The sequence below is a fragment of the Cotesia glomerata genome, linkage group LG3 (assembly GCF_020080835.1).
Source record: "Cotesia glomerata isolate CgM1 linkage group LG3, MPM_Cglom_v2.3, whole genome shotgun sequence".
In the NCBI taxonomy this organism is placed as follows: Eukaryota; Metazoa; Arthropoda; class Insecta; order Hymenoptera; family Braconidae; genus Cotesia; species Cotesia glomerata.
The window spans coordinates 11,681,269-11,708,879 of record NC_058160.1 but is presented as its reverse complement, the minus strand read 5'-3'; the positions used below and the strand labels follow the sequence as shown (position 1 = coordinate 11,708,879).

At 35.5% G+C, this 27,611-nt stretch overlaps 2 protein-coding genes and 1 long non-coding RNA gene across 4 annotated transcripts; 1 reads left to right on the top strand and 2 right to left on the bottom strand.

Moving 5' to 3' along the window:
- Window positions 1-2,310: 2,310 nt before the first annotated feature.
- Window positions 2,311-22,044, bottom strand: LOC123262296. Of its 2 annotated transcripts, none has more exons than XR_006508906.1 (3): window positions 21,223-21,412; window positions 2,418-2,471; window positions 2,311-2,344 (listed from the first exon to the last, which is right to left on the bottom strand). It is a non-coding gene; the product is annotated as an uncharacterized LOC123262296 (long non-coding RNA). The 2 variants fall into 2 exon arrangements; XR_006508905.1 differs by lacking the exon at window positions 21,223-21,412 and adding an exon at window positions 21,833-22,044 and having other exon boundaries at window positions 2,313-2,344.
- Window positions 22,045-23,022: 978 nt separating this feature from the next.
- On the top strand, window positions 23,023-25,077 carry LOC123262291. The gene is made up of 2 exons (XM_044724479.1): window positions 23,023-23,881; window positions 24,457-25,077. Exons 1-2 carry the CDS (start codon window positions 23,707-23,709, stop codon window positions 24,594-24,596), a joined length of 315 nt encoding a protein of 104 aa, XP_044580414.1. The 5' UTR covers window positions 23,023-23,706; the 3' UTR covers window positions 24,597-25,077.
- Window positions 25,078-25,219: 142 nt separating this feature from the next.
- On the bottom strand, window positions 25,220-26,072 carry LOC123262288. Its single transcript, XM_044724477.1, has 2 exons — window positions 25,663-26,072; window positions 25,220-25,528 (listed from the first exon to the last, which is right to left on the bottom strand). The coding sequence occupies exons 1-2, from the start codon at window positions 25,735-25,737 to the stop codon at window positions 25,256-25,258; spliced, it is 348 nt and encodes a 115-aa protein (XP_044580412.1). The 5' UTR covers window positions 25,738-26,072; the 3' UTR covers window positions 25,220-25,255.
- Window positions 26,073-27,611: the final 1,539 nt, after the last annotated feature.

Genomic DNA, 27,611 nt, shown 5'->3' with positions numbered 1-27,611 from the left:
TGAAGATGCGCAGCACGTCGTCTTTGTATGTCCTCGTTTCGATCTACAGCGTGAAGAGTTGGAGAGGATCCTGAACCAGAGAATGCAACCAGATTCACTAGTGGAAGCAATGTTCTCATCAGAAGCTGCCTGGAAAGCTACCAACACGTTTGCAACAGAAGTCCTCAAAGACTTGCGTTCCACCGAAAGAAGAAGAGCAAATATCAGAAGATAGAAGGAAGGTAGTTAACACCTTAGCCACCAGAAGGAAGAGGAGTAGCTAGTTCCTCCCCTCACGAAGTAATGCCTGACGGTGGTACCCATGAGGGATTAGAGGAAAGAAGAAAAGGGGTTTAGGACGCTTTGTCGAGTCTTCACATATCCAGGCAAAACAGCTATGCCTGGAATCCGCAAAAAGGATCTCCCCTCTGAAAAAAAAAAAAAAAAAAAAAAAACACACACACATACAGACATAGTGACACCCTCGCGGAAATAGTCAGGGAAGCTTCCTAGGACCTCACAACGTCGAGACCTGATGAAAACTCGATTTTCGAAAAACGGGATAAAACCAATTACTTCCCAATTTTTGAAAATTTTCAATTTTCTTAGCGGGAAGTTAGAAATATTTTGGAAAAAAATTTTGAAAAATGCCAAATTTGTCAAATTTTGAAGTTTTGACAATCGTCAAAAATGAAGACCGCCATTGAAATTTTGGCTCAATTTTTTTTATATGATACCTTGTACTGATCTTAAAAGATCCTGAAATTTTTAGATAGGAGTTTTTTTTTCAAAAATATGAATTTTTAAATTTAAAAAAAAAATTTTTGAATTTCAAAAAAAATTTTTTTTTTGTTTTTTGCAACTTCTATATAATGTAAAGTTGTGCATAATGTAAATTTTAATTTTGAGTATTTAAAAATCAAATTTACGACGTGGAAATCTTAAATAATAAATTAATTTCAACTTTTTTTATTTTTTGGACATAATCTCAAAGTCAGGCTTAACGCATGATATAATTTTTTATTTTTTTAACGCATGATATATTTTGTGCATTTTTTCAGTTCAATTACAGTTTTTAACCTTAAATAACTCAAACAGATATTAATTTTCTATAAAAATAAGAAATAATTTCATGAGAATATCATTTTTTTTTCGTTTTTTCGAATACTTATTTACTCATGAATTTCTGCACATTAATAGTTCTCAATCTCAAATTACATATTATTTTCATGTTTATAAGATGACAAGTGGCGTCAACAATGCCAAATGAAGTAAAAAAAAAGACAATTAACAAATTCTATCGTGCGTTAAAGATGACTCATTCTAAGGATGCAAGATTATGTCCAAAAAATAAAAAAATGTTGAAATTAATTTATTATTCAATATTTTCACGTCATGCGTTTGATTTTTAGATACTCAAAATTACAATATTATGTATCTGCATAACTTTACCTTATATAGAAGTTGCAAAAAACAAAAAAAAACTTTTTTTGAAATTCAAAAATTTTTTTTGTAATTCAAAAATTCTTATTTTTGAAAAAAAAAACCCCTATCCAAAAATTTCAGAATTTTTTAAGATCAGTACAAGGTATCATAAAAAAAAAATTGAGCCAAAATTTTAATGGCGGTCTTCATTTTTGACGATTTTCAAAAATTCAAAATTTGTCAAATTTGGCATTTTTTTAAATTTTTTTCCAAAATAATTTTTTTTTAATAGCCCTAAGTATCCCCTTTCAAACAGAAAAAAAGATTATTCCTGTATCTATAATAGCATTCGAGATATTGCAAAAACAAAATTGAAAAACTTGAAAAATCGCGAAATTTTGAATTTGCATATCTTTTGAAAAAAAATTTTTTATTTTTTTTTCTTCGGCAGAACTTCGTTTTAGGATAAAAAAAAACTTCTGTCCAAAATTCATCCAAATCGAAAGGGGTCGATTCCAACTGTTGGTCGATTTGACATGGAATGACCCATATTTGTGTATGATGCCATGCGTATTAATAATTCATCATTTATAATTATAATTCACTGATATTAATCAGTCATAGTAATAATAATATTCGTGTTTAAATAATTAAATAGTTAAATGAATTAATAAATTAATTTAATAGTAGTTCTTAAGAGTTTCATGTGTTCACTAGTTCTAACGGTGATATTTCATATAATATACGATAAAACACGAATAAAGTGATAAATCATTTCTTTCTGACATCCTGATGCAGCTAATAATAAATATTTAATGTTAAGTTAATTTACATTTATAAATAAGTAGAAAACATAAGCATTAAATTTGTAGCATGAGTATAATCTTCTAACCTTTTCCAAGTTTCGGTGCCTTTCCATTAGTCCTTGGATATGATTCATCTGAAACATTGTTCATAAAATAATTTTCTAAAAAATAATCACAGATAAATAAGAAATTGCTGCTCAGACTTACCTGGTATGGAAGCTGAACTAGAACTAGATTGTTTGTCGAATTCATCTTCAGTCCCTAAAACATATTTTATTTATAGAATAGTTAGTGATATTTCTTTGATGAAGTTTCATTTATCTAGTTTAATAACACCGGCCCTCAAAAAGAAAGTAGTTTGTACATTTGACCAGAACTACCCAGGGCTATATATTTTGATATAGATCCAAATTTGTGATCGGTTTAGCCTGTATACCCTCAAAATCTTGAGTGAATTGCAAAAAAATTGCTTAAAATCGTAATGAAAATTTAGTTAAGCATGTGAAAGAATTTTTTTCAAAATAAATTAAATATGGTTCTAATGTAATTCGATGCGCTGGAATCCGAATCTGAAGATTATTTGAAGGGAAGACCCCCTTGAGTTAAATTAAATTGCGAATAACTGCTGAAAATCGCTAGATAAATTGTGAAAAATTGGAATTTTGATAATGAAAAAAAATTTCATAATCTAGATCAAGTATTTTCCTTCTCTATTTTGAGGTTCTATATCGTAATCCGAAACCGGTTTTTGTGATACCAGAAGAAGTCACACGTTTTATAAAAGGATTCCCTACTTTTCTTAATGGTAGCTCCAAGCTAGCAGCCATTTTTCAGAAATTTCAGCGAAGTTTTGAGGATCAGCTTTCGAAAGTTATACGGTTCGCTGAAACGGCTGTCACGCCAAAAAGTCGTTTCCAGGATCTTAGACAACTGGCAGGCAATCTACAGCTTTTTACTTGATCAATCTCTCAAAAAAGTTGCGTTAGCGGATGAATGGCTTAACATCATGATTAAACTCATGACTAAATCGGATCTAATCTTTCTAAAATTTGCATTTGATTCTTTAAACAAGATCAATGCTAATTTCCAAAGTCATGATACATTAGTTCATTACTTGCAATCTGCCTCCAAAGAGTTTATTCTTGAACTTCTGCAATAAAACTTCATGTATATTTTTAACTTGCCGCTAAGAAAATCGAAGATTTTCGCAAAATCGGGAAGTTATTGGTTTTACCCCGTTTTGCAAAAATCGAGGTTTCAACAGAACTAGGCTTTTTGAAGCCCTAAGAAGCTGTCCTGACTATTTTTACAATGATGTCCGTACGTCTGTGTGTGTTTTTTTTTTTTTTAAGGGGGGGGGGGAATCCTTTTTACGGATTCTAAGCATAGTTGTTTGGCCTGGATATGTGGCGACTCGACGCAGTGTCATACTAAAACTCGACGCTAGCGCCCCTACCCACTCAACCCTAAACCCCTTTTCCTCTTTCCCCTAATCCCTCATGGGAACCGCCGTTAGGCATTACTTCGTGAGGGGAGAATCTAGCTGTTTTTGAATTTAACTGTTTTTTTGTAATAACTCCGAAATTTTTTATCGGATAAATTTTTTGTTCATAATCATTTATAGCACTCAAAAAACTACATCGATTGCCGCTAACCGCGTGCAAATCGGTAAATTTATTCAAAAGTTATAGCAGTTTGAAAATTGAAAAAATCGTGTTTTATCGAACTTAGATAAGATTTTTGAGCTCGAAAAGCTCAAAAGCATAGGAAAGCTATCCTTTTGAGCTCGAGCTCAAAATAACACATAAACTGTATTTTTGAGATCAAAGAGCTCAAAATTATCATAAATGCAATTTTAAGCGCTTAGGTATGAAATGAGCGGGAAGTTGCAGGGATGGCCTTCAGGGTCAACCGTTTTCCTTATTTTTTTTATCACGTTTTCTTAGCTCTTTCAAAAAAATTATTATATTAATTATTTTCATATATTAATTCTGTTACACAGATAATTGAATAATTATTATTTCAATACTTTTTGATTAATAATAAATAACATTGCACTAACAAAAAATAATAAAATAAATATTATCTCAATTTAGTGAATTTAAAATTCTACTACTATATTACATAAATCGTAAGATCTTTTAAGAATTGAATCATACTTGTTTTAAGAAATATCATTGCTACAAATCGCGAATTTGTAATTCAGAAAATTCAGAAAATTTCTGTTACGAAATACCTCGAGTAATAATTAATTAATTAAAATAATTATTTATTATTTTTGAATAAATTTAAAATTTGCTAGAACGTAACAAAACATTTCTGAAAATTTCAGGATATTTGTAGAAAATGTCAAAGTTTTATATGAAAGAAATAAAAAAAAATTAAAAATGGTAATAATCATCGAGAAATTCGGATTTTTTTCGGAAAATCCAAAAAATAACGATGAATATAGGTTTGAATAATTTTTTTCTATTTTTTCCCGAAAAGAACATTTAATAACAAAAATTTTGAAAAAAAACGTCCCGATAAGTCAATTGTTGAAAAAGTTATGGCAATTTATAAATAAAAAAGTGATTTTTTTTTTAAATTCATAACTTTTTTTTTGGTTGGATGAAAAAATTTGAAAAAATTATGAGATACGTTTTTTATAGGGTAGAAAAGGATGGTAAACTTTCAGCGAAATCAAAAGGGGTCACGGTAAAAAGTGGTCGATTTGGCGTGGAATGCCCCATATATTTATTACTCATATCGTTAATTCATTTTATTATTTTGTCAAATTATTTGATTTGTTACAAAACATTTTGTAAATACTAACCTGTGCATAACCTATATTTTGTTCATAAATATCGTGAACTATCTCACATATGTGAATAGTTGAATATTTTAAATCCTGTAAACAATTTTTACGAGTTTTAAGTATCATATACAATTTATATTAATTTTAATTGTTTAATTTTTTAAAATTTTATATTTATTATTTCTTTTTAATCATTGCTTATGTATATGTGTTGAAAATTTGTGAACCATCTTAATCGTACGCAACAAGCCAAAGACTTCTAAAACCTTAACAACGAGCTGTAACTCAAAACTAGCTGACAGACGCTCTCTCCACGGTCCGCGCCTTTTCCGGTACCTAAGTCTACAACTTTACTGAAGCTCTCTCATTGGTTAAACCGTCCCCTCCACCGTCACCTCGAACGAGCCATCTCATTGGCGCTCACATTATTCCCCCACTACCCGCAACGACAGTATATAAGTAGCAACGCAGCGGGCCTCAACCAGTCGTTCCAGTGCCTTCAACTACAACAGCGAAGCAGTGACTACTCTACAACCAGCGAGCAAGGCTAGCAAAGCATAGTTAAGTGCGGACAAGCAAGCGTGCAAAGCTTGCTTACTCCCAACGAGTACTTCAGTTTACTACGAATCATCTCATCGACACGGATCATCTCAACATCGGTTTAGTCTTCAACCAACATACGGATCATCTCACCATCAGTTCATCCTTCAGTAAGCGCGCAAGGCTTACCTGCTATAGTTTTGTTGGCATCAAGCGCGCAAGGCTTGCTCTGCCTCACACCTAGACCAAATAGCACTTCTCAGCGCTACTAAACTGCTCTCAGAGCAATCCAACTAGCTCTCTTTTGAGAGCGTGTGACTGTACGTCATCATTAGCCAGTTAGGGCTTTATTCAGTAGTTTGCTGACTCAAACACCAAAACTAAACTCATCAGTCTTTCTCAAGGCTTCTCAACCACACGGTCTTTCTCAAGACCACCAAAACTTTCAAGTTACGTAAGAGCTCGATCAGAATTTTGAGAAATCCAGAAGGAAGTCTTCTCGAGACGGTCACGACAATATGTAATCACCGATATTGCACTCATACCTACTGCGCAAGTCCGTAAGTTTCTACATCAAAATCTGGCAACATCACAAGTAAAATTTATACATCAAGAGTACACGCGTTAGCGGGGAAAAGCCGCAATTCTCGAGGCGTCGTTATTTTAAATTCAATAAAAAAAATTTTAAGCAAAATAAATTGAAAATTCCGGCTTAAGAATATTTTTTGATAAATAATATACGAATTCTGAAACGTTTACAGTACTGACTTTTATCTTTTTTTTAATATTTAAAAAAAAGTTGACATGCGGGGATTCGCTCATTAGTGCGAGTGACGGAAGGTTTAGGAAAAAGGTGTACTATACATAGTGTACAGATTAGCAGCACCTATGATCTCATAATGCTGCTTTATGCTGATGACTTAGTTATACTGACCAATTCTAAATCTGATTTAAGGAATAAACTTAAGAAAGTTCGAGCGAATCTAATGTTAAAAATAATTTCCAACTTTGAGCTTTGAAATTAAGTATAGGGTAGATGTACCGATTGTGGCCACTGTTCCGTTAGTGGCCATTTTGAGATTTATAACTAAATATTAAATGTTTAGTTATTTTTATTGCATCACGTAGTTTACTTTAGGATTTTTTGATATGTTGACAACGCTGTGAACTCTTCTCTTTAGTCGTTACGCGTATTGTGTAAAAAATAATTCAAAACATTTCTAAACGTGTGGTGAATCTGAGAAATTTCATCGATTTCTAATAAGAATCTGCAGAACGACCCTGGTAAGTTAATTTACTAAAACTAACCTAAAATATTAATAAAATAACCCATGGCGAGCTTTTAAAAAGGCGATCAACAGCCAAATCCAGGTCTTTTGTTAGTTAATTCGACTTCCGCGTTTAACTTGACAGGCCCGTGCCTTGTAGAGTCCTTTGCTTTAATTTGCACTGCACTTAGAGGAAGTTTGGACGCGGTTTAACCGGCAGGCCACGTATTAGTTGTTAATACTGTCTACGAGTCGGGATTCTCAAAGTTCTAATTTGCCCTGCACTTAGGCGAGAGCTCGGTCAGTAGATAAAATTTAGAGAGTCAAAATCTCAAAGTCTTAATTTGCCCTGCACTTAGGCGAGATTTTGACCAATAAGAAAATCTAAAGAACCGGATTCTCAAAGTTCTAATTTGCCCTGCACTTAGGCGAGAGTTCGGTCAATACGTCACTTAAGATCTTTTAAAGCTAAATTTGCGCCCTTTACCCTACGGGGGACTGGAGGACGTTAGCTCAAAATAAATAAAATTCATTAATAAATAATTTCGATCTAATAAAAATTGTGAAAGTGTAAAGGTTTTGGTGTTTGTTAAATAAATCTTGAAAAGTGAAATCTGTTTCGAATAAGTTCATTTCGTAAAATAAGGACTCCTTAGAATCAGCAACCCAAATCCATCCACATCCATTTGCTGCAAATACCAACAGAGGGTCCAATCAAGGAAAAGGCACTACGATCAGCCCCGGAATCACGGATCCGATCCTAAGAAATAATCCAGCAAGTAGTAAGTACATCTACTCCTAATTATAATCCGTGTACAGTCTCAAATGAAGGCGTGGTAAATTCGTACATCGAAACGTCCCACATAAACAATTAAAACAACGGAATTAAAACCTTCGTTGCGTATTCTTTAAACTGTTAGTCCAAACCTCCACCGTTTACGCTACCGCTCTAAAAACGCCCTTAGACATAACATAAAGAACACTGGTGGCAGCGGTGGGATTTCGAATACGAAACTATTTAACTTTTGTTTGAGAAAATTTATAATGTTTAAATATTTCCTCTTTTTCTTTTAAATCTATCTCTTATTAAAATCAAGTAAATTCCACTGTTCAAAAGTAAATTCAAATTTAATTCTATTCAATTTTGACAATTTTAAAAATTTTTCTTATTAGCTAAATTTATCAAGTTATTTTATTTTTAAATTTTATAAAATTTTTCCTTTCTAAATTTTATATAAAATATTAACTCCTGAAATTTTAGAATTTTTGTTGAAAATTTTTTGATTCACATTAAATTGTCCCCATAACTTGCAAAAGAATTTCTTTTTCGTCATATTAAATTTTTTTTTGGTTAAAGGAGTTATTTCGATATTTAGCAATACTATTTTTCATCATCGGTTTTCGACCTCATACAGGTTTTTAACCTTTTGGTATACTTTACTTATCGTAGTCTAATATTACAATAAAGAATTCGCTGACGTTTCTTTATTCGAGGTGGTTGCCTCACGCGTACTCGCACCTAGATTCTTGTCAGCAAAAATATTCTTCTTCCGTATTGAGAAATCCTACATTTTTTTTGCTAATTAAGCAGTATTACTTTCGACCTAGTTATTTGAATTTATAAATAAATTTTTTTTCTCGAAATTCTTTTATCTCTCTTTTAAAATTTTTTTTTGATAAAAATTGTTTTAAGCCTATTACACATATACTACATCCTACGAGAAGGGTGCTTCGAATTTAGCACCTTTTCTTACAAAATACTCAGAGAAGTTTCCCAGCTCTGGAAAGGTGCTTTAACTAGCACTTTCTTTAACCGAGAGAACTCTCACAAAATTTACACAATTACTTGGCCAAAATAATTTTAACCAAAAATAAGAAGCAAAATTTGGTATTTTCGGAAATTTTTTTCTCATAAAATTGTTTTCTTTTTTTTCTGTTCCTCGAGATTTTTGCTGATTCGAAATATTAATATCTTTGTAATTATATATATATATATATATATATATATATATATATATATATATATATATATATATATATATATATATTTTTGTGTTCTTTCTTTTTCTCACTCTTATAAAATTTTTTTGCATCTTATAAAAAAAAAAAATTTTCTTATTGATTTTTGAATTTCTGTTTCCCGTCGCGTATAACAATAATAAAGATCTTCTGATCCGCAATTATCTCAGAAAATTTTTCCTCTTACTAAACTATATATTTACGAAAATTTTTTTTGTGTATATTCTTTAGGTCTCGTAAAATAAAATTATTAACAAATTTTTTTTATTCGACAACCACGTCAACTAATTGCCAATTTCCGTTATTGACATTCAAGAATTTTATAAAAAAAAATTTTTTTGTTCCTCTTTTCTCCTTGTTTAAAAATTTTTCGGCTTTTACCTTTTAAATCTCTATCGGGCCCATAATAAATTGACGCGCCTATAAAAAAAAATTCTCACTATCCACTCCGAGATTTTATCCGGAATAAATAAATCCCATCCCGCATTAAATCACCTCAAACCGTGGAATCCTTCGAGGACGAATCGGGAACGTTTTTCTTCCCTTGTTCAAACGATTTTCCGTTCGGAGACATGGCTAATAGAACTTTCCGCGTAGATACCTCTATAGCTGAGGACAGTGTTACCGCTCAAATCCAAACCTTAGCTAAAGAACTCCACGATGCTCTTCCGTACTTCAACGGAGAAGGTCCAACTGCCGTGAGAGACTTCGAATTATTCGATGGGATAGTAAGAAATTGGCTACCGAGTATTACAGCAGATAAACAAGACTTATTTGCTCGCCGTATAGCCCAAAAACTATATGGACGAGCCAAGAGATTGGCTGAACATGTCGAACTGGCCTCAGTAGAAGATATCTTACTTGTGTTAGGTCGAAAACTTAAAAGGGGCGACCCATACATCATGTGGCAGAAAAACTTAGCCACGGCGGTCCTAAAAGACACCAAAAATATCGAAGACTTTTATTACCGGTTAAGTGAGATGGTTACCTGTATTGAGCTCAACGCTCCCGAAGCCGATAAGGCCGTAGTAAAACGGACATTTGAAAAAACAGCAGCTACTACATTATACGAATACCTACTAGACTTTCTACGATGCCTGTGCAAAATAAAGAGAGCAGAAACTCTAGACGACATGTACAAGGCCATCGAAAATGACGCATACAGAAGACCAGAACGTAGACGCGCTATGAGAGATGACGGACTCATACCAGGCGAAGCTCTACCGCCCTCGGTAGAATTTCACAGATGATCTGGACAAGACGGTAACAGACGTTACCCGCAGATGCCTAGAGCTTCCCGGGACTACGACGATCGAGGTAATTATCGCGAGTTACCTCGCACTTTAACGTATCAAGAATATGGTCAGGCTCCAATGACGATCGCCTCTGGACCAATACACTCTACAGACTATTACGAAGACCCATTTCCTGATCTGTACGAAGACAGTTACTACGGTCAAGGCCATCTGAGAGAACAACAAATGATGGGCTCCACCTTCGCGTTCGGAACCGAGCGAAACCCTCAATATGGGCCTAGGGGTCATAATTACTATCAACCGTGAACTTTCCAAAATTATAACCAAAATCGTTATCACCCGGGAATACCAGGGCCTGGTAAAAGAACCGTTCGTTTTGAAGAAGATGAAGACTCGGAAGAGGCTAAATTGCGGCATAAATCGGACCCTTCGATAATCTGCAACTGTCCATTTTGCCTAAAAGGAGAACGCCGAGATGCGTACGATCATTTAAACGGGTCGGGCGCTCGTCAAGCGGAGGCAATGGCGAGTATGCCCGTCCAGTCTCCGTCTACTACAATGAGGGCCCCCAACAATTACCAGCAGTATCCAAAGGGCCAATATCGGGGCTTCCAGAATCAATACCCCCGATCAATTCTTCAAAACCCTCAGAAGCAAGTCATGGAACAACAATCGAATATCACGGAACCGATACCACTCTCGAGACCGGAACAACAATCAGCACAGAACAGTATGATTGCACCGGGACCACAAAATCCGCAACTGATGACTGCGGGAGAGCTGCGAGGCCAATCAAGGACGAGCCCAAATGTCTAACAACAGGAAGAGGCCCTACAGTCCATCTACGAAGTCCAGTACTTCGAAACAGGGGAGTAAACGCCCTTCTCGACACTGGCTCGGACCTCAATCTGCTTTGTATAGAAGAACTACACGACGAAGCCCTTTGCAACATCGAAAATACGGGAGTAGTCGGGGGTATTGCCACGAGCTCAATGCCCATAACCAGTTCAATTAATCTTAAAATATTCGGAGTAAAAATTACGTTCCACCTCGTTCCAGAACCCTTCGGCGGTTATAGGGCCATTCTCGGAAACGAATTTTTTGTTCAAAATCGTGTAAACATCTCATTTTACTGGAACACCTTAGTAATGAAAAATAAGCCTATAAGTCCAATACCGATAATTAACCCACGAAAGTTTCCTGAGCAAAAGATCCTCGCTCTAGGAACTGGGCCGAAAATATATTTATCGTGTAATCAGCTCCTAGGGAATTATCAGCGATTCCTCATAGATACCGGGGGGGGATGTATGCCTCATCAATGCATCCGCTTTAAAACCTGAAGCAATTATCGACATTGGAAAAGCTAGAAGATTCCGAGGTCTCAGCGACAGTACCTTCGAGACCCTAGGAGTAACCAGATTAAAAATTCTTAATATTGAAGTCGAGTTTCAAGTTTGTCGTGAGGATTTACCATTCCCCGGAGTGGGAATCCTGGGAAACAACTTCCTTGAAACCGAAAAAGCAGAAATTTCCTACGATAATCAAACTTTAGCTTTATTATCTCGCCCTACAAAAATAATCTCCTTTAGCCTTGAAACAAAACCTTCCTCGAATTATATAATACCACCTCGTATGAAAATGGTAATAGCAATACCTGTCCAAGACTTCGAGAAGAGCGAAGGATACCTCCCTCGAATGGATCTTCCAGATGGGGTGCTCGGAGGAGAGGCTATTGTCAAGGTAGAGGATGGATACGCTACGTGTATGGTTATCAATCTTAAATCGAATCCAGTTGACATAGAAATCGGACCCCAAACACTCGAAAAGTTCGAGTTCGATAACCCTAGCTCAGACGGGGACGAGTCCGATGACCCTCTGATAGAAAACTCCAGTCGTATAAGTAATCCGGAAAAACGTATCAAAATGATACCAGAAAACTCCTCTAAGTCACCTAAACGAGGAAGAAATAGAGCAAGTCCAGACTCTCATTCGAAACAATCACGATGTTTTTCATCTTCCCGGAGATAAACTAGGCCGTTCAAAAATTTCACCTGCCGGATAGAAACTATCACCAATGAACCGGTGAGAATAAAACAATATCGATTTCCTCCGGACATCAGGAAGAAATCGCCAGGCAGGTTGAAAATCTCGAAAAACAAAGAATTATAAGAAAATCTAATTCCCCGTACAATTCACCATTGTGGATTGGACCAAAAAAATCTAATGACCCTTCTATAAAAAAATATAGAATGGTTATCGACTTCAGGCAATTAAACAAAATAACCAGGGGGGACGCCTACCCTCTACCCCTAATTATCGATATTTTAGATCAATTAGGCGACGCTAATTTCTTCAGCGTCTTTGATCTTGCTATGGGTTTCCACCAGATCCCAATGCACCCCGCAGATGCGCCAAAAACGGCATTTTCTACACCAGACGGTCACTGGAAATATTGTTGTATGCCCTTTGGTCTAGAATGCGCCCCGTCTATCTTTCAAAGAATGATGGACTCCACGCTAAGCGGGTTAAAAGGGACGGAACTTTTCATTTATATAGATTGTAACGTCCATGTTTTCAAAAATATGGATTATCTTGTGAAGAAGGTATTATAAGCAGGGAGGCGGAGGGGTGTCGTGAGCAACGAGAGACGGGGCTCATCGACGGACCGAGCGAGCCATCGCTACCGCGACCGCGTCGACTGCCGTGCCACGGCATTTATGTACATAGGTTTAACTTTTGTCATGAGTTTAATTATTTTATTTATAGTTAATTATTATTATTACTATTGTAACTATTATTATGTTTAATTGTTTAGTTAAAAGTATTAATGAAAGATTATTAATTTAATTAACGGTTAAAACGTCGTTTGAAATAATTGAAACAATTAATTTGACAAGTTTCGTTTACAACTTTATTATTTGTTTACGGCGATTATTATTAATATTAATAATCTGTATATGATTTTTTTTGTTTACAATTATTTCTTTGATTTAAAATTATTTCAAAGGACGACTATTAGAAAAAGGAATTTAGTAGTTTGCCATCGCGCGATAGATGGCGTCGACTGTTCGCTCGCGATAAAAATCGCCGAGCTGATATAAGCGAAACCGCGACGTGATAATTTTTGTTCTTTCAAAGAACAAAAATTTATTTTATCTGAAATAATTAATTGATTAAAATATTTTGAATAAATTCGAAATATCCAATTAATTATTTTTCTAAGTCCCAGGAAATTAAATTAGTATGGGAAATAATTTTGGTAAAATAATTATGTTTGTATGAAATTATTTTTCGACGTTGAAATTGTAGGAAAATGTAATTCGATTGAAATTGATGTAATCTGTTGAATCAATTGAATGAATCTGATATTTAATTTTGAAAATATATTTAAAAACTTATAAATTTTCGGGGATTTCCCGAAGTTCGACGGCAAGCGATAGGTGGCGATAATTCACCAATACTTTTCGCTTTTATTAATAATTTTTGGGTTGATAAAGCCCAAAAATTATCCGCCGTTGAGCAACCTTTATCTGGGTTTAATTAACTTGTCTGGAGACTTCTGGCCAAGGAAATTAAAAGAGGGTTCTCTCTACCTGGTGCGGACTACCACAGGTAAGTGAACTTATCTACCTACGAGTAAAGGCGACTCTCCACCTGGAGGCCTTCAGCCAAAAGGTGGCAACCCCAGCCGAGTAGGTGAGGGAGAGGTGGATCCTATTCACTCTTCCTTTGGGAATCGCGAATTAGGGCCTGCGGGGCGGCGCTAGTCACCTGTCAGGAGCTGGGCACCAGAGGGCCGACTGAAGGGGAATTAGCGACGCGTTTTGAAAGGTACGACGGGCGAATGATTTTACCAACGACGGTAATGGAAATTGTAAACGCCGTGTATGTATGGGTTTTATTTTGTTTAATCGCCGTTTTCTTTTGTAAAATGTTTAATGTTTTTGTTTATTGAAATAAAGAGGTTTTGTTTTTGTTAATATTAATTAAATTTCCAAGTTTGATTAATTTAGAAATTACCCTCGTTAGAATCCTGGACTCCGGCGAGCTTAAAATCGAGCCGGGGGTAAAAATTGGTCAAAAAGTACCCGTTACAATCTAATTAAACTAATTTGTCCCCGGCTCGAAATTTGCTCGCCGGAGTCCAGGGTCATAAACGGGGATTACATTATCAATAACAAAATATAAACAAAACACTTCATTTTAAATAAATCAAAGAAAAAGGAAAACCTCTTTATTGGCCTGACCATGGTAATAAACGATATAAACAATATAAACAAATTAAACAATATATTAGAACACTCTTTTCACACGTATTCGCGGTTCAAAATCACGAACTAACTGTCAAGAGCTGGTTCCCCACTTCCCCAGGAGACTAGCCGTCACCCCTGGGCCTAAACCTCTACCCCGAGAGCGAATGGAGAGTGTCCTTTTCGCCCCCACCTACACGGCTTATGATCACCTACCGTACCTCAGCTGAAGGCTTCGGCACGGAGAGTAGCACTTTCATCCGGTCGGTTCATGATACTTACCTGGGCCTTGGTCAGACTCCAGGTAGAGTATCATCCTCTGAAATTACTTGGTGAAGAGTATTCGCCCGAGTAATTCTCCCGAGAAAGAACTGCTTTCTTTATCGAGCCAAATTTTGGCGTTTATCATTTTTCCCCCAACTCTCTTGTAACGAACCGGAAGGATCGTTTTAGACACCTGTCCGGTGCCCTCGAACTAGCATTCAAAAATAATTATTTATTATTTTAATCGTAATTTCCTTCATTTTCTATCCATTCGTCTCGCCAAATTCTAAGTTTTTATTTTCGAAACTCAATTCTTTATTATTTTAATCGTAATTTCCTTCATTCTCTATCCATTCGTTTCGTCAAATTCACAATTCTTTATTATTTTAATCGCAATTTCTTTCATTATATATCCATTCGTTGATTTTCCATACTAAATTGTCCTCGGGACATAAAATCTTCGCTTACCTAAATTATTTCTTACAAAATAATAATCGTCATTTCTTTCATTTTATATCCATTCATCACTTTCCCATACTAAATCTTGTTCGGAACTTAGAATAAATTGCCCAGTCTTTTAATTAATTCGCTCGGCTTCGTAATAATTTCTCACACGCTTAATTTCTTAATTTAATCATACCTTCGGTAACAATAATATAAAATTATTAACTAAATAAATACAATAATTAAATAATAATCGCCGCACTAATAACAATAATTGTTTCTATTAATTTTTAAGTAATTAACAAAAAATAAACTAAAATACTCAAATACAAAAAGTAAAATTTGGGTCATAAGATGATTTAGTTAGCTATGGCAGAACCCTAGAAGAACATGGGGTAAGAGTTCAACGACTCTTCAACCGATGTAGAGAAGCAGGTCTCACGCTTCAACCCGAAAAATGTAAATTTCTCTGTCCGGAAGTAGATTATCTAGGTCATGTAATTACTAAAGAAGGCATAAGACCAGATCCAAAAAAAAATTTCATCTCTTAAAAATGCCTCACGACCTAGAAATCATACTGAAGCCACAAAATTTATGGGACTTGCAAATTATTATCGGAGATTCATCCAAAATTTCGCTGAAAGGGCTAAGCCCATAACGGACCTTACTCGAAAAACTAAACTTTTCATATGGACAGAGGAAGCATAAATGGCATTTAATGATATCAAAAATGCCCTCTGTGAAAACTCTTTCCTAAAATATCCAGATTTTAACAAACCCTTCATCCTAGCTGTTAGCGCGTCAGACTCGGGAATATCCGGAATTCTCAGTCAAACGACGACAGAGGGGGACGACGATGACCTAGAAGGAGATGGAGAGAAAATAGTGTCATGTCTCTCACGAGTCTTTCACGACACTGAAACCCGATATAGAGACGTAGAAAAACAATGCCTCGCGGTAGTATACGCGATTCAACAGTTCCGACCGTACCTCCGAAAACATTTCACTCTAATAACTAGTAGCCCTTGTATCACCTGGCTAAGAAATAGCGTAACTATCACCGAAAGACAAGCTAAATGGCGCTCTCATTCAAGTAGATACAAATTTAACGTCGTAGTCCGTCATAAAATCACGGAACAATACGCAGAAGGGCTCTTGTATAACCCGGAAGGACGCCATAAACCACGAGAACATCCGGTAATCGATATCATCGAAAACCGTCCACTAGCATTACCAATCTCTGCCTTACTGTTACGTTCTCAATTTTTAGTATTTATTTTATTACGCCTTTAAATTGGTAGGGACGATTTTTAAATTGAAAAAAAAAATTTAATTAAGAACTGTCGAATAAATTCAGGTTTGGCATCATTGGGTGATCTATTGACCCCCGGTGTGCCGTCACAGATGAGCTTACTTTACCTAACTAATATTTTAGGGACTCACCATTATTGGCCCCATAAGTCAGCCCAAATAATACCCCGTTTCTCTAACGACTTAGCCTCGAAAGGCGGGTACGTGTCGTGGCCGGTCTTCTGGAAATACTCCTCGGAGTAGTATCCGTATCGAGGGTCGTCGACCGGGATGACTCCTCCTGGTGGCCGAACTTCGGGAATCTCAACGGGAGCCAGTATCCAAGTCCTGGTGATGTCCGTCCAGAAGGCAGGGCGGTTGTTGTTGATTGGAATGGACTGACCCTCTTGACCCTGGTACGAAGGAGGCGGTGATTTTGGAGAGTCTTCTTCGGCGGTTCGTACTACTTTCACACGCGGTTCGACGAGTATTTCGTCGTCGATTATTCGCAACGACGGTTTCGTTGCCCGCACTACCTCTACTTCCGGTTCAACTGGGTTTGTTATTAATTGCCGACAAACTGAACGGTTGGGCTAAGAGACGACGGCCCCGTTGTACCGAGCGACCGGATCGACGCGATCGCCTTCCTCGAGACATGAACTGGAGGATTTGGTGTTGGCGGAACGCTGGCTAGCGCTCGCACCGAAGAGACTGGAACCTGGTGAACGCTGATAAGCGCTCGACCAGCAGGATGGGTTAAGTTGGCGGAACGCTGGCTAGCGCTCCCGCCGAAAGGTTTTCTTATTTGGGGTGGAACAGCTTGTTAAGCGCTCGCCCCCATAATAAGTATAGTGGACTATGTATTCGGTATAGTTGGTATTTATTCGGATAATAGGATCTGGAGAGATTCAAGTCGGAGGGCAGAGCTCTTTACACTAGAGAGTCTCTGGATCTACTGACTGAATTAGCTCCAGATTAGTTTTTTTTATAAACAGTTTTTCAGCCATGTTTGCAGCTCAGGTTACTCCCTGAGAGAGTCATCGAGGCCCGGGTCCCATGCTGACGTAAGATGTTTGGACTATCCGCGGCCGCGGTGACTCTCTGCTGATGCCTTATCGCGAGACTTCCGTTACCAAGCTGCTGATCAAGCCACCAGCGAAGCAACGGACATCTCTCAATGTGCATTCGGAGAATTTAACGAGATATATTTATTTAAAATATAATATTTATAAAGTAATCAAAAAAAAATAATTTTAGGCGAAATTCTGAGAACGTAACACTTACGAAAAACAAAAAAACCAGATAAAAAGCTCTCCGACGAAGATGCGATTCAATCAGTCAAACGCCCCGGTTGTCGTCTCGGGTCTAAAAATAGGCCAAGAGTCAGCAGCGCTCCAGAAGTAAGAGAGACGATTGTTTCTCGTCTCAGAAGAAGAGAATTAGGTAAGACGCGAGTCCCACCAAAAATAAATTATCGAGAAACATGCAAACTCGAGATAAATTCAGAAGACCCCGAGACCCAGGACCATCCACGAATAACCCAATTCCAGATACTGGCCAAGAGGGGGACGATAAAGCGGAGAAAAACGATCAAACCGAAAAAGGAAAAGTAACCTTTCCACCAAAACAACGACGTAAAACGCAAGAACTAGTAAAAATGTTTGATAAACTCCTCAAAAGACGACCTCCAACGGAAAATGTCTACACAGAGAGAGCACTAGAAAGAATCCGTAGAGAAGAAGCAATATCTAATTACACTCCCCAAGAGTATGCCGAAATAAAGCGGACGAGCTCGGAGACCGCAAAAACAATTCGTGAGACCTTAGACAAACACCCAACTCTCTGGCGAAGTGAAGAAGACTCGTTAAATGATGATATAATACCCGAAATTAACGTCGACGAATTTCTGAGAGATAACAGCGACCAGTTCGAAGAAGGATCAAGCAGCAATATCAGTCCAGAAGAAACCGAAGGAATCGAAGATCACAGCGAAACAGAGCCTCCCATCATCATAAAACCTTCAACTTCTGTCGACGACATAGATACAAGAAATAAAAATAATTTAACCCCTCAGAACGTAAATCGATCTCGGTTCACCGGATATTTAGGAGACGGTCCAGAACCCCGAACTCCAATCTTCGGAAGAGTCCTCATTCCTGACGAACTAGCGGCCATGGGTATACGTTACGACCACGCGAGCGGCCAAATCGTAGACGAAAACGGTAAGGGAATAAATGAAACGGCCGAAACCGAATCGTCCGACCACAATAATACCCTTATCGAATCGGAACGGAGACGATCGAACGAAAAACCATCAAATACTACTAAATTAATAAATTCACAAAATAATAATAATAAAAATAAATCGCGCAATAATTCAGAAAATTCTAGGGATCCAGATAAATCCAACGATAGACCAACTACAAGCGGGAACATTTCAGTGAGGTATGACGTACGGAACCGCCGATTCGGTCCACCCTTTGTCGCCTACGACCCTCCAACATTCGAAGAAGCGGGATATCTTCGCAGAAAGACATCATCGGCCAAAAATAGCTTCACCCTCGAGTTTCGACGAAAATGTACCACCGAAAAGCCCTGAAATAAAAATTAAATTTTCAATCAGCCGTGATGGGATCACTTATGCCCGAGATCACTTAGTACACTTTCTAGCAACTGATTGCGAGATAATAAAACCCGTAGCAAAGTTACTCCGAGACTTAAAATTTATAAATGCCGATGATCTTCACGCCTCGAAACCCTCTAAGGGAGACGTATTCGTCACCAAGTTAGGTCGTTGCAAAATTTTCACGGTATTTATCAAAACAAAACATTTTGAAAAATTAGATCCAGACGACTTAATCGAAGGATTAAGAAATCTCCGACATTCTATGCACAAACATGATATTCACTCGCTTCGCTGTGCAAAACAGGGGGACGAATTCGACGACTTAGATATTCAGGCATATTTATTACTTGAATTAGGAAACTGTCCAATATCAATCACGTTATGCGAAGGCAACGTTGTAGTACCGGAAGAATCCCTTCGAGCAAAAATAATCGAAGAAAATCATAATAGCTTAATAGGAGGCCATAAAGGTGTAGTAAAGACATATTGGCGTATTCGCGAGAGATACTACTAGCCAGGAATGAAAGACACAATTTATAACTACATCCGAGCCTGCGAAATATGCCAGAAAAATAAACTCACGCGAATAAAAACGAAACAGCCTATGTCCATCACAGATACACCCTTTGAACCTTTCGAAACAATTAGCATAGACACGGTAGGACCCCTGCCCATGACCCCCGACGGAAATGTACATATCTTAACTATACAAGATAATTTTTCTAAAGCAGCCGCAGCAGTTCCTCTCCCCGACATCAGAGCAGTCACTGTCGCAGATGCTTTATTAAATCACTATGTCACTCTTTACGGGTGCCCCCGCGTAATTCTATCAGACAAGGGAACCTCATTTACCAGTAAACTAATACAACAACTTGCTAAAGCAGTAAAAATCAATCTGACATGAACATCGTACTACTCATCTTCCTGGGGCTCGTACACCTGGCCTGAGGCTCAGGAGAAGTCCAAATAAAATCAATGGAAACAAATCCAGGTCTACTGTATGATCCGTTTAAGAAAATACACCTAATACGAGAAGAATGGCAAATAGTTAGCTCCATCAACATCGAGAAGCTAGTAAATCTGTATCCACACTCAAATCAAAGTATATGGGAAGCTTACGGAATATGCGCAACGAAATTCAACTATCCCATCTGCTCATCATACCTGAGAATTAATAGTCACCGAGAAATACAAGCCGAAATCGAACAAGCAAAACATCGGCTAAGACAACACCTTGAAGATCCACAACTTGAAAAAGTCGACAAAAACAACCACAAAAAGCGAGCTCCATGGTTTGGCTTCGTAGAAACAATCGCACGAGAATTATTTGGAACCATGGATTATAGTGATAAAGAACATATCACAAAGGAAATAGACAAATTATATCAAGATAACCGAGAACTAGTACACCTATTTCAAAATAACACACACATCATCAAAAGTGAAATAAATGAAATTTATTTCACTTTATTTATTTCACATCCACCTCAACCACTGGATCATATGGATATCAACACACTAGCCAAAGTATCGAATTCGAACCTTGGGGCCAAGGGCTCGAAGAAAATGAAGAAAAAATGTCACTAATAGCCCTGGACTACCAAAAAGAAGAATCCAACCGAAAAATAACTATTGGGTCAATATCAGCGATTGGAATAATATCACTTATAATAGGAGGGATAACTACACAGAAAACTATCCGCCGATTCCTACCCAAACGTCGCCAGTACAACAAGCGAGATGAAAAAGCAGTTGTAATCCAGCTAGAAACAATCGAAGAAGAGAAATCAACCCCTACAACAAGCGAGATGTCAGAAGTAAGCGAATCAACGTCAGAAAAATCCGATAACAACGATGAAGAAAGCTCTACCACCAAGCAAACAGTTACCGAAGCTCCTCCAAAAATCGTCGAGACACCAAAGAAGTCGAAAACATTCCGATTAAGAGACTACAAATCACCATTTTAGGAAATCAACTCCGACATCAACATCGTAGAACTTAAGGTCACTTATAAAAAAAAAAAATTTTTTTACAAACTGATGGCTCCTTTGCGGAAAAGTGAGAAAATAACTTAAAATGATAATATAAAAATTTTGCTGTCTTATTAAGAAATTTCGTTTAACGAAAAAAAAAAAAAAAAAAAATTGCCAAAAACGAACCAACAGTTTGTATAAACAGTTTAATTCAAGGAACATAATTGAATTTTTAAAATATCTTCATATATTAGTAGATAGTATAATGAAAACCAGTAAATTTACCAGTAAATCCCGAATAAGTTTTGCTGCTTTATGACTCACAAGACCGAAAATAAGATTATCCTCGGCCTTGGGGGACGAGTGAGAATAGCGCAAAACCCCAATAAAAAAATTTTTTTTATAAAAATTAAATTCTTATTTTCCTTTTAAAATACACAACTACAAATTCTTAAAACTCTTCTCCTCATTATACTATCGCTACATTTATATATTAAATTATATATATTAATATATTATATTATTATCATACTATCATATTATTATTACTATATTTTGTTACAATTCTTATATTTTATCACATATACTTATAACCACAAACTATAAATGATTATATTATAAAAACCTTTCTTCTATATAAACATACAATTATAATAATTATATTATAATAATTAAATAATAATTATAAACAATAATCAAAATTTATATAATCGAGCTAACGTCACTCATATAAATTTTTCAAAAATTAAGAAATCATAAAATTGTTTTTCAAAACGATTATTTCAAACGTCTAATATTCAACAAGAATAAATATAAGTAATTAAGAGAACAAGGAGAGCCATCTAGCGATAATTATAACAAAACCGCTAAGTCAAGCGAGATAAATTACCCATACCAGCTCATTCGCAACTACCTCTCGACTAGCCACGCCCATAGCTGTATAACTTCGTTTGCTTGATATGATACACACACGTACAGATGCGTATATCTACATATATGCGCTTATATATGTATCTACGTATACATAGATACGCGTATCAATCATAAATATAGTACCAATATTATAAATACACTTCTTCCTTCCGTCTTTCATTTTCTCACGTACTAAATAAATCCCCACTTTCCCTTTCTCTTCACTATTTTAAACTAATCAATACCTAACCTACTAATTCAGCCTATCCTATTTAGTTATTTGGATCATAGAGAGGGGCGGGAAAGGAAAAGAAGAAAAAAAAAAAATATTTATTTTTTTTATAATAAAACATAATAAACTCAATTTTTTTTTCTTTTTTTATTATACTTCATATAAGTAGTCAGTATTTATACATATATATATATATATATATATATATATATATATATATATATATATATATATATATATATATATATATTAGGGTGCTTTTTTTGCGACTATTTTTTTTTCGTTTCCATCGAAATTTTGTTGGAAATACACCCAAAAATTCCCTGAAAGTTTGAGCCCTTAATATTAATATTAAGTACTCCTACACAGCGTGTGAAGATTTCCCATTTGAAATATACGAGAACTTTCATTTTTTTTTTTTTAAATTTCTATAGCTCAGTGGCATTTCATAGCATCAATTTGACCATGGATGGGTTTTTTTTTAGAATTGAATGCTCTACAAAAGTGTCCATTGTCGCGAAGTCGTAACTCATACTGGCGGGGTAGTACGGACCACCAAACCGAATTTTTTATAGAATTCTTGTTTTTTCACTCATTATCTCATAAACAACAAGACATACAGAAAAAATGTTAATGATAATTTTGTAGGAAATTCAATTCTCTACAAAAAAGGTCCTCAGCACCAAATCACTAAGATCGATATTTTCTGAGATATTAATCATTGAAGTTTACGTAGCATTGAATTTCCACAAAATGTTGAATCAAATCTTAAAAAATAATGATTTTTTTATTCGTATCATAATTATAATTAGTAATTACTTATTGATTAAGTTACAAATTTAACGTAAAAAATTTTTAATTGTATTTTTCTGAAGTTTTTTATTTTTAAATAAATTTCTCATTTAAATCACCCCATAATATTTGAATTTATCATTTAATAATTCAATTTCAATGAAATTCTAGATAAAAATATATTGTGTATGATCATTACGAATAATATAGGATGTTTCTTTGTTGCTGTGTATTGTGATACTGATTAATTGCGGTTTATTTTTCTTGCTCTGGTAGTACTACTGAGCTTTCACTTGACCTTGAATGCGTTCAACAAATTTCCCCTTTAATTGCAGCGCTTTCTTTGTTTTCGCGTACTAATCCCGCGAGAGTAAGAACAAAGCTTAGTGGGCATTGATCAGTGTGACGCCGTTGTATGTATACTTTGTTAAATTTGAGGTTAGGTCGACTTTAACCATCATTAAAATGAGTGAAAAAATTGGTAATAAAACTTGGAATTATTTAATTGGATTTGAAAGAAGCCAAATAAATAATAATAAGCTGCCTTCGTATCGTGACTTACTAAATTTTTTTATGTATAAACATCAGTCTTTAAAATTAACTATTCGAAATAGTGCTACTAGTGTTATTAACGATACTAATACTATTCGGGCTAGTTTCAAGATTCCAACTATACGTCCTCAGCACAGTCTTACGAAGTTGGAAAAATTTTATGCCGAATATATAAAAGTGAAGACACATCACAAGAGGGAAAAAAATCGAAAGCACAAAAACAGAATGTTGAAAAGTTTAACCAAAAACTAGATAAATTGTTCGATATTTCGAATTCCACAATGGTTAAGAATTTGCCAAAAGAGCAGCAACAATTTCTGAATGAGTGTCAAAAGGGGAAAACCAATATTCACTCGCCCGTTACTAATTTCTTGCCGGTGGAAACTTTTCAGAATAAATCTGACACTGAACAGGAAATAACAAATGAAGATAATGAGAATAATACAGACGAAATTGGTTAGTTTCTTCTCACATACAACTATAAATTATCAAGCTCAACAATCAATCATTTTTTAATAATCGAAAACAATTTCTTATAATTTAGACTCATATTTTTTCTACTTACTTGTAAAATTTAATTCGCATTAAAATTCTAATTTTCTTAACCTCATTTTCTGAAAATTGAATTCTATATAATTTTTCAATATTTTAAAATTTGTTTCTAGATTCATAACTTTTTTTCTAATTATTAGTCTATCATTTTTGGTAAAATTTCTATCAAGTAAATCTGAATAAGTGAGATAAATCAAAATTTATTCAATTTTGACAAAAATTTTGACTTGAATAAAAAAAAAATTTGTTTTCGATTTTTTTGCAGTCGAAAATTCCCACGCTATTAAAAATTAAAGTCTCTGTAACCAATAAATTTAAAACACATATATATCATTTTGTCTTATTTTTATTGGGGAAAATTGACGGAAACTCAATTCAAAGAATATCTTTGCTTCTGGATAACAGAAGCTGAATATAAAATTTGAAAAATATTTGAATCGATTGGGTTTATTTATTTAATTCTGAAAAAATTGTTTTAGGCATGAAATTATCGCAACATTCGATGCCAGCAAGTTTTTGTAGTCTATCATCAAATTCCAGTGGGTTGAAACGAACATATTCTGATTTTGAGGATGAACTCCCTGTACCTCCTAAAAAGAAAAAAATCAATATTTTTTAAGATTTGATTCAACATTTTGTGGAAATTCAATGCTAGGTAAACTTCAATGATTAATATCTCAGAAAATATCGATCTTAGTGATTTGGTGCTAAGGACCTTTTTTGTAGAAAATTGAATTTCCTACAAAATTATTATTTACATTTTTTCTGTATGTCTTGTTGTTTATGAGATAATGAGTGAAAAAACAAGAATTCTATAAAAAATTCGGTTTGGCGGTCCGTACTACCCCGCCAGTATGTGTTACGACTTCGTAACAATGGACACTTTTGTAGAACATTTAATTCTGAAAAAAACCCGTCCATAGTCAAAGCGATGCTATGAAATGCCACTGAGCTATAGAAATTTAAAAAAAAAAAATGAAAGTTCTCGTATAATTCAAATGGGAAATCTTCACACGCTGTGTAGGAGTACTTAATATTAATATTAAGGGCTCAAACTTTCAGGGAATTTTTTTGGGTGTATTTCCAACAAAATTTCGGGATGGAAGTGAAAAAATAGTCGCAAAAAAGCACCCTAATATATATATATATATATATATATATATATATATATATATATATATATATATATATATATAAGGGGAAAATATTTTTTTCTTTCTACATATGAATATTTCCTTGTTAACGAAAATAATATAAATCAGAATGTCTCACTTACCATTAGGGCATAGCGATTAGGCCATTGAATACCGCCTCCACCAAGGCGACCCTCAAAATCTCCAAATCTCCGCTGTTTGGACTAACCACTTCTTCAAATCCCCATGGGTCTGATACGAACTCAATACCCTGGAGACAAAAGAAAGTTGCAGCTTTCACTGCCTCAGGTGAAAGAGGACCGAACAAGTCCATCAGTTGAGATACCAAACGAAGCCCCTCAGCCGGATTCACTGGACGCGCCAAATCCTTCAAAATTTGGATACCCACCCTTATGTCCTTGAAAAAAAAAAAAAAAAAAAAAAAATTGAAGTTTTATATTCAATTCACTATCTCTCCTTTTTCTTTCTTGCTTTTTCTTCCTTTTTCCTTTTAACGCTCTTCTCTAATGTATATACCAAATTCCAACTTACCTTTTCCCCGTAAACCATCACGACCATCTGGTACCAAGTACCATACCCCTCGAAATTCTTCTGCACTGAGTACATCTTTCCTTTATTATAGAATTAATTTTGCCAAGCAAACCTAATCACTGCTCAGACAATACTGACACTCAACACGGCTTCGCGAACTCGAGAAGCGACGAAGACGATTAACCATCCGTCAGCATATAATACAGTGCGAAATAAAAATATAAATTTAAATTTAAATATTCGCGCCAGATGACTTTCCTCATTACTCTTTTATTATGATAAGAATATCTTTATCTAAAGATTGTAAGTGGCTCTCGCTTATGGGGAAGGCGGCCATAGGAAAACCGAAAAACTATACTAGCTTCTCGCTTTTCCGGGGGAATGTTATGTCCACCCGCATTTTTTCATTTATTTAAATCACCCGCGCAGATGGAAGACTTCTCCATTCGCGAAAGCCACAATAAAATGTAAGCTACGTGACTGTTGGTTGACTAGCGGGGACTTCTGCAATCTCAGCACCGCGAGCTTTTAAAAAGGCGATCAACAGCCAAATCCACGTCTTTTGTTAGTTAATTCGACTTCCGCGTTTAACTTGACAGACCCGTGCCTTGTAGAGTCCTTTGCTTTAATTTGCACTGCACTTAGAGGAAGTTTGGACGTGGTTTAACCGGCAGGCCACGTATTAGTTGTTAATATTGTCTACGAGTCGGGATTCTCAAAGTTCTAATTTGCCCTGCACTTAGGCGAGAGCTCGGTCAGTAGATAAAATTTAGAGACTCAAAATCTCAAAGTCTTAATTTGCCCTGCACTTAGGCGAGATTTTGACCAATAAGAAAATCTAAAGAACCGGATTCTCAAAGTTCTAATTTGCCCTGCACTTAGGCGAGAGTTCGGTCAATAAGTAACTTAAGATCTTTTAAAGCTAAATTTGCGCCCTTTACCCTACGGGGGACTGGAGGACGTTAGCTCAAAATAAATAAAATTCATTAATAAATAATTTCGATCTAATAAAAATTGTGAAAGTGTAAAGGTTTTGGTGTTTGTTAAATAAATCTTGAAAAGTGAAATCTGTTTCGAATAAGTTCATTTCGTAAAATAAGGACTCCTTAGAATAAGCAACCCAAATCCATCCACATCCATTCGCTGCAAATACCAACAGAGGGTCCAATCAAGGAAAAGGCACTACGATCAGCCCCGGAATCACGGATCCGATCCTAAGAAATAATCCAGCAAGTAGTAAGTACATCTACTCCTAATTAAAATCCGTGTACAGTCTCAAACGAAGGCGTGGTAAATTCGTACATCGAAACGTCCCACATAAACAATGAAAACAACGGAATTATAACCTCCGTTGCGTATTCTTTAAACTGTTAGTCCTAACCTCCACCGTTTACGCTACCGCTCTAAAAACGCCCTTGGACATAACAGCCACAACTAGTACAACAAAAACATACAAGCGCTACTTTTGGTCATGCCATGACCACATGTATTTTCCAGTTTTGGCCATCATATTTATTTGCTTGACAACTTGAGTTACTCGAGTATATATTATGTAGTTATTAATTTTAAAATAATTAATAAAAGATTTTAATCATTAAACTAATAATTAATTCTTTAGTTTTGTATATTTTAGAAATTAAAATGCCATCGAAAATAAAAAAGAAGACCGTGGAGAAAATTCCAAAGTCTTCTCAAGCGACAATCAGCAAACCTAAAAGGATGTTTTTTAAGTATCCTGAAGCTGATTTAAAAAAAGCTTTAGAGTTAATCAAAAGTGGAACTGCTATTGCATCGGCATCTAAACAATATAATATTCCTAGAACGACATTGCGTAATAAGCTGAAAGGAAAAGCTCCAGAATCTTCAGGTCGCGTGGGTCCGGAATCTGTACTTGGTCATCATATCGAAGAAAAATTGGAAGAGTGGTTGTTAGGGACTAGTAAGATGGG

Excerpts from the sequence above, each read along its gene's own strand:
- LOC123262291 (XM_044724479.1), top strand. The coding sequence starts at position 23,707 with ATGGTTAAGAATTTGCCAAAAGAGCAGCAACAATTTCTGAATGAGTGT. Across the intron at positions 23,882-24,456 it reads GAATAATACAGACGAAATTG|GCATGAAATTATCGCAACAT; the intron begins GTTAGTTTCTTC and ends AAATTGTTTTAG.
- LOC123262288 (XM_044724477.1), bottom strand. The coding sequence starts at position 25,737 with ATGTACTCAGTGCAGAAGAATTTCGAGGGGTATGGTACTTGGTACCAG. Across the intron at positions 25,529-25,662 it reads TGATGGTTTACGGGGAAAAG|GACATAAGGGTGGGTATCCA; the intron begins GTAAGTTGGAAT and ends TTTTTTTTCAAG.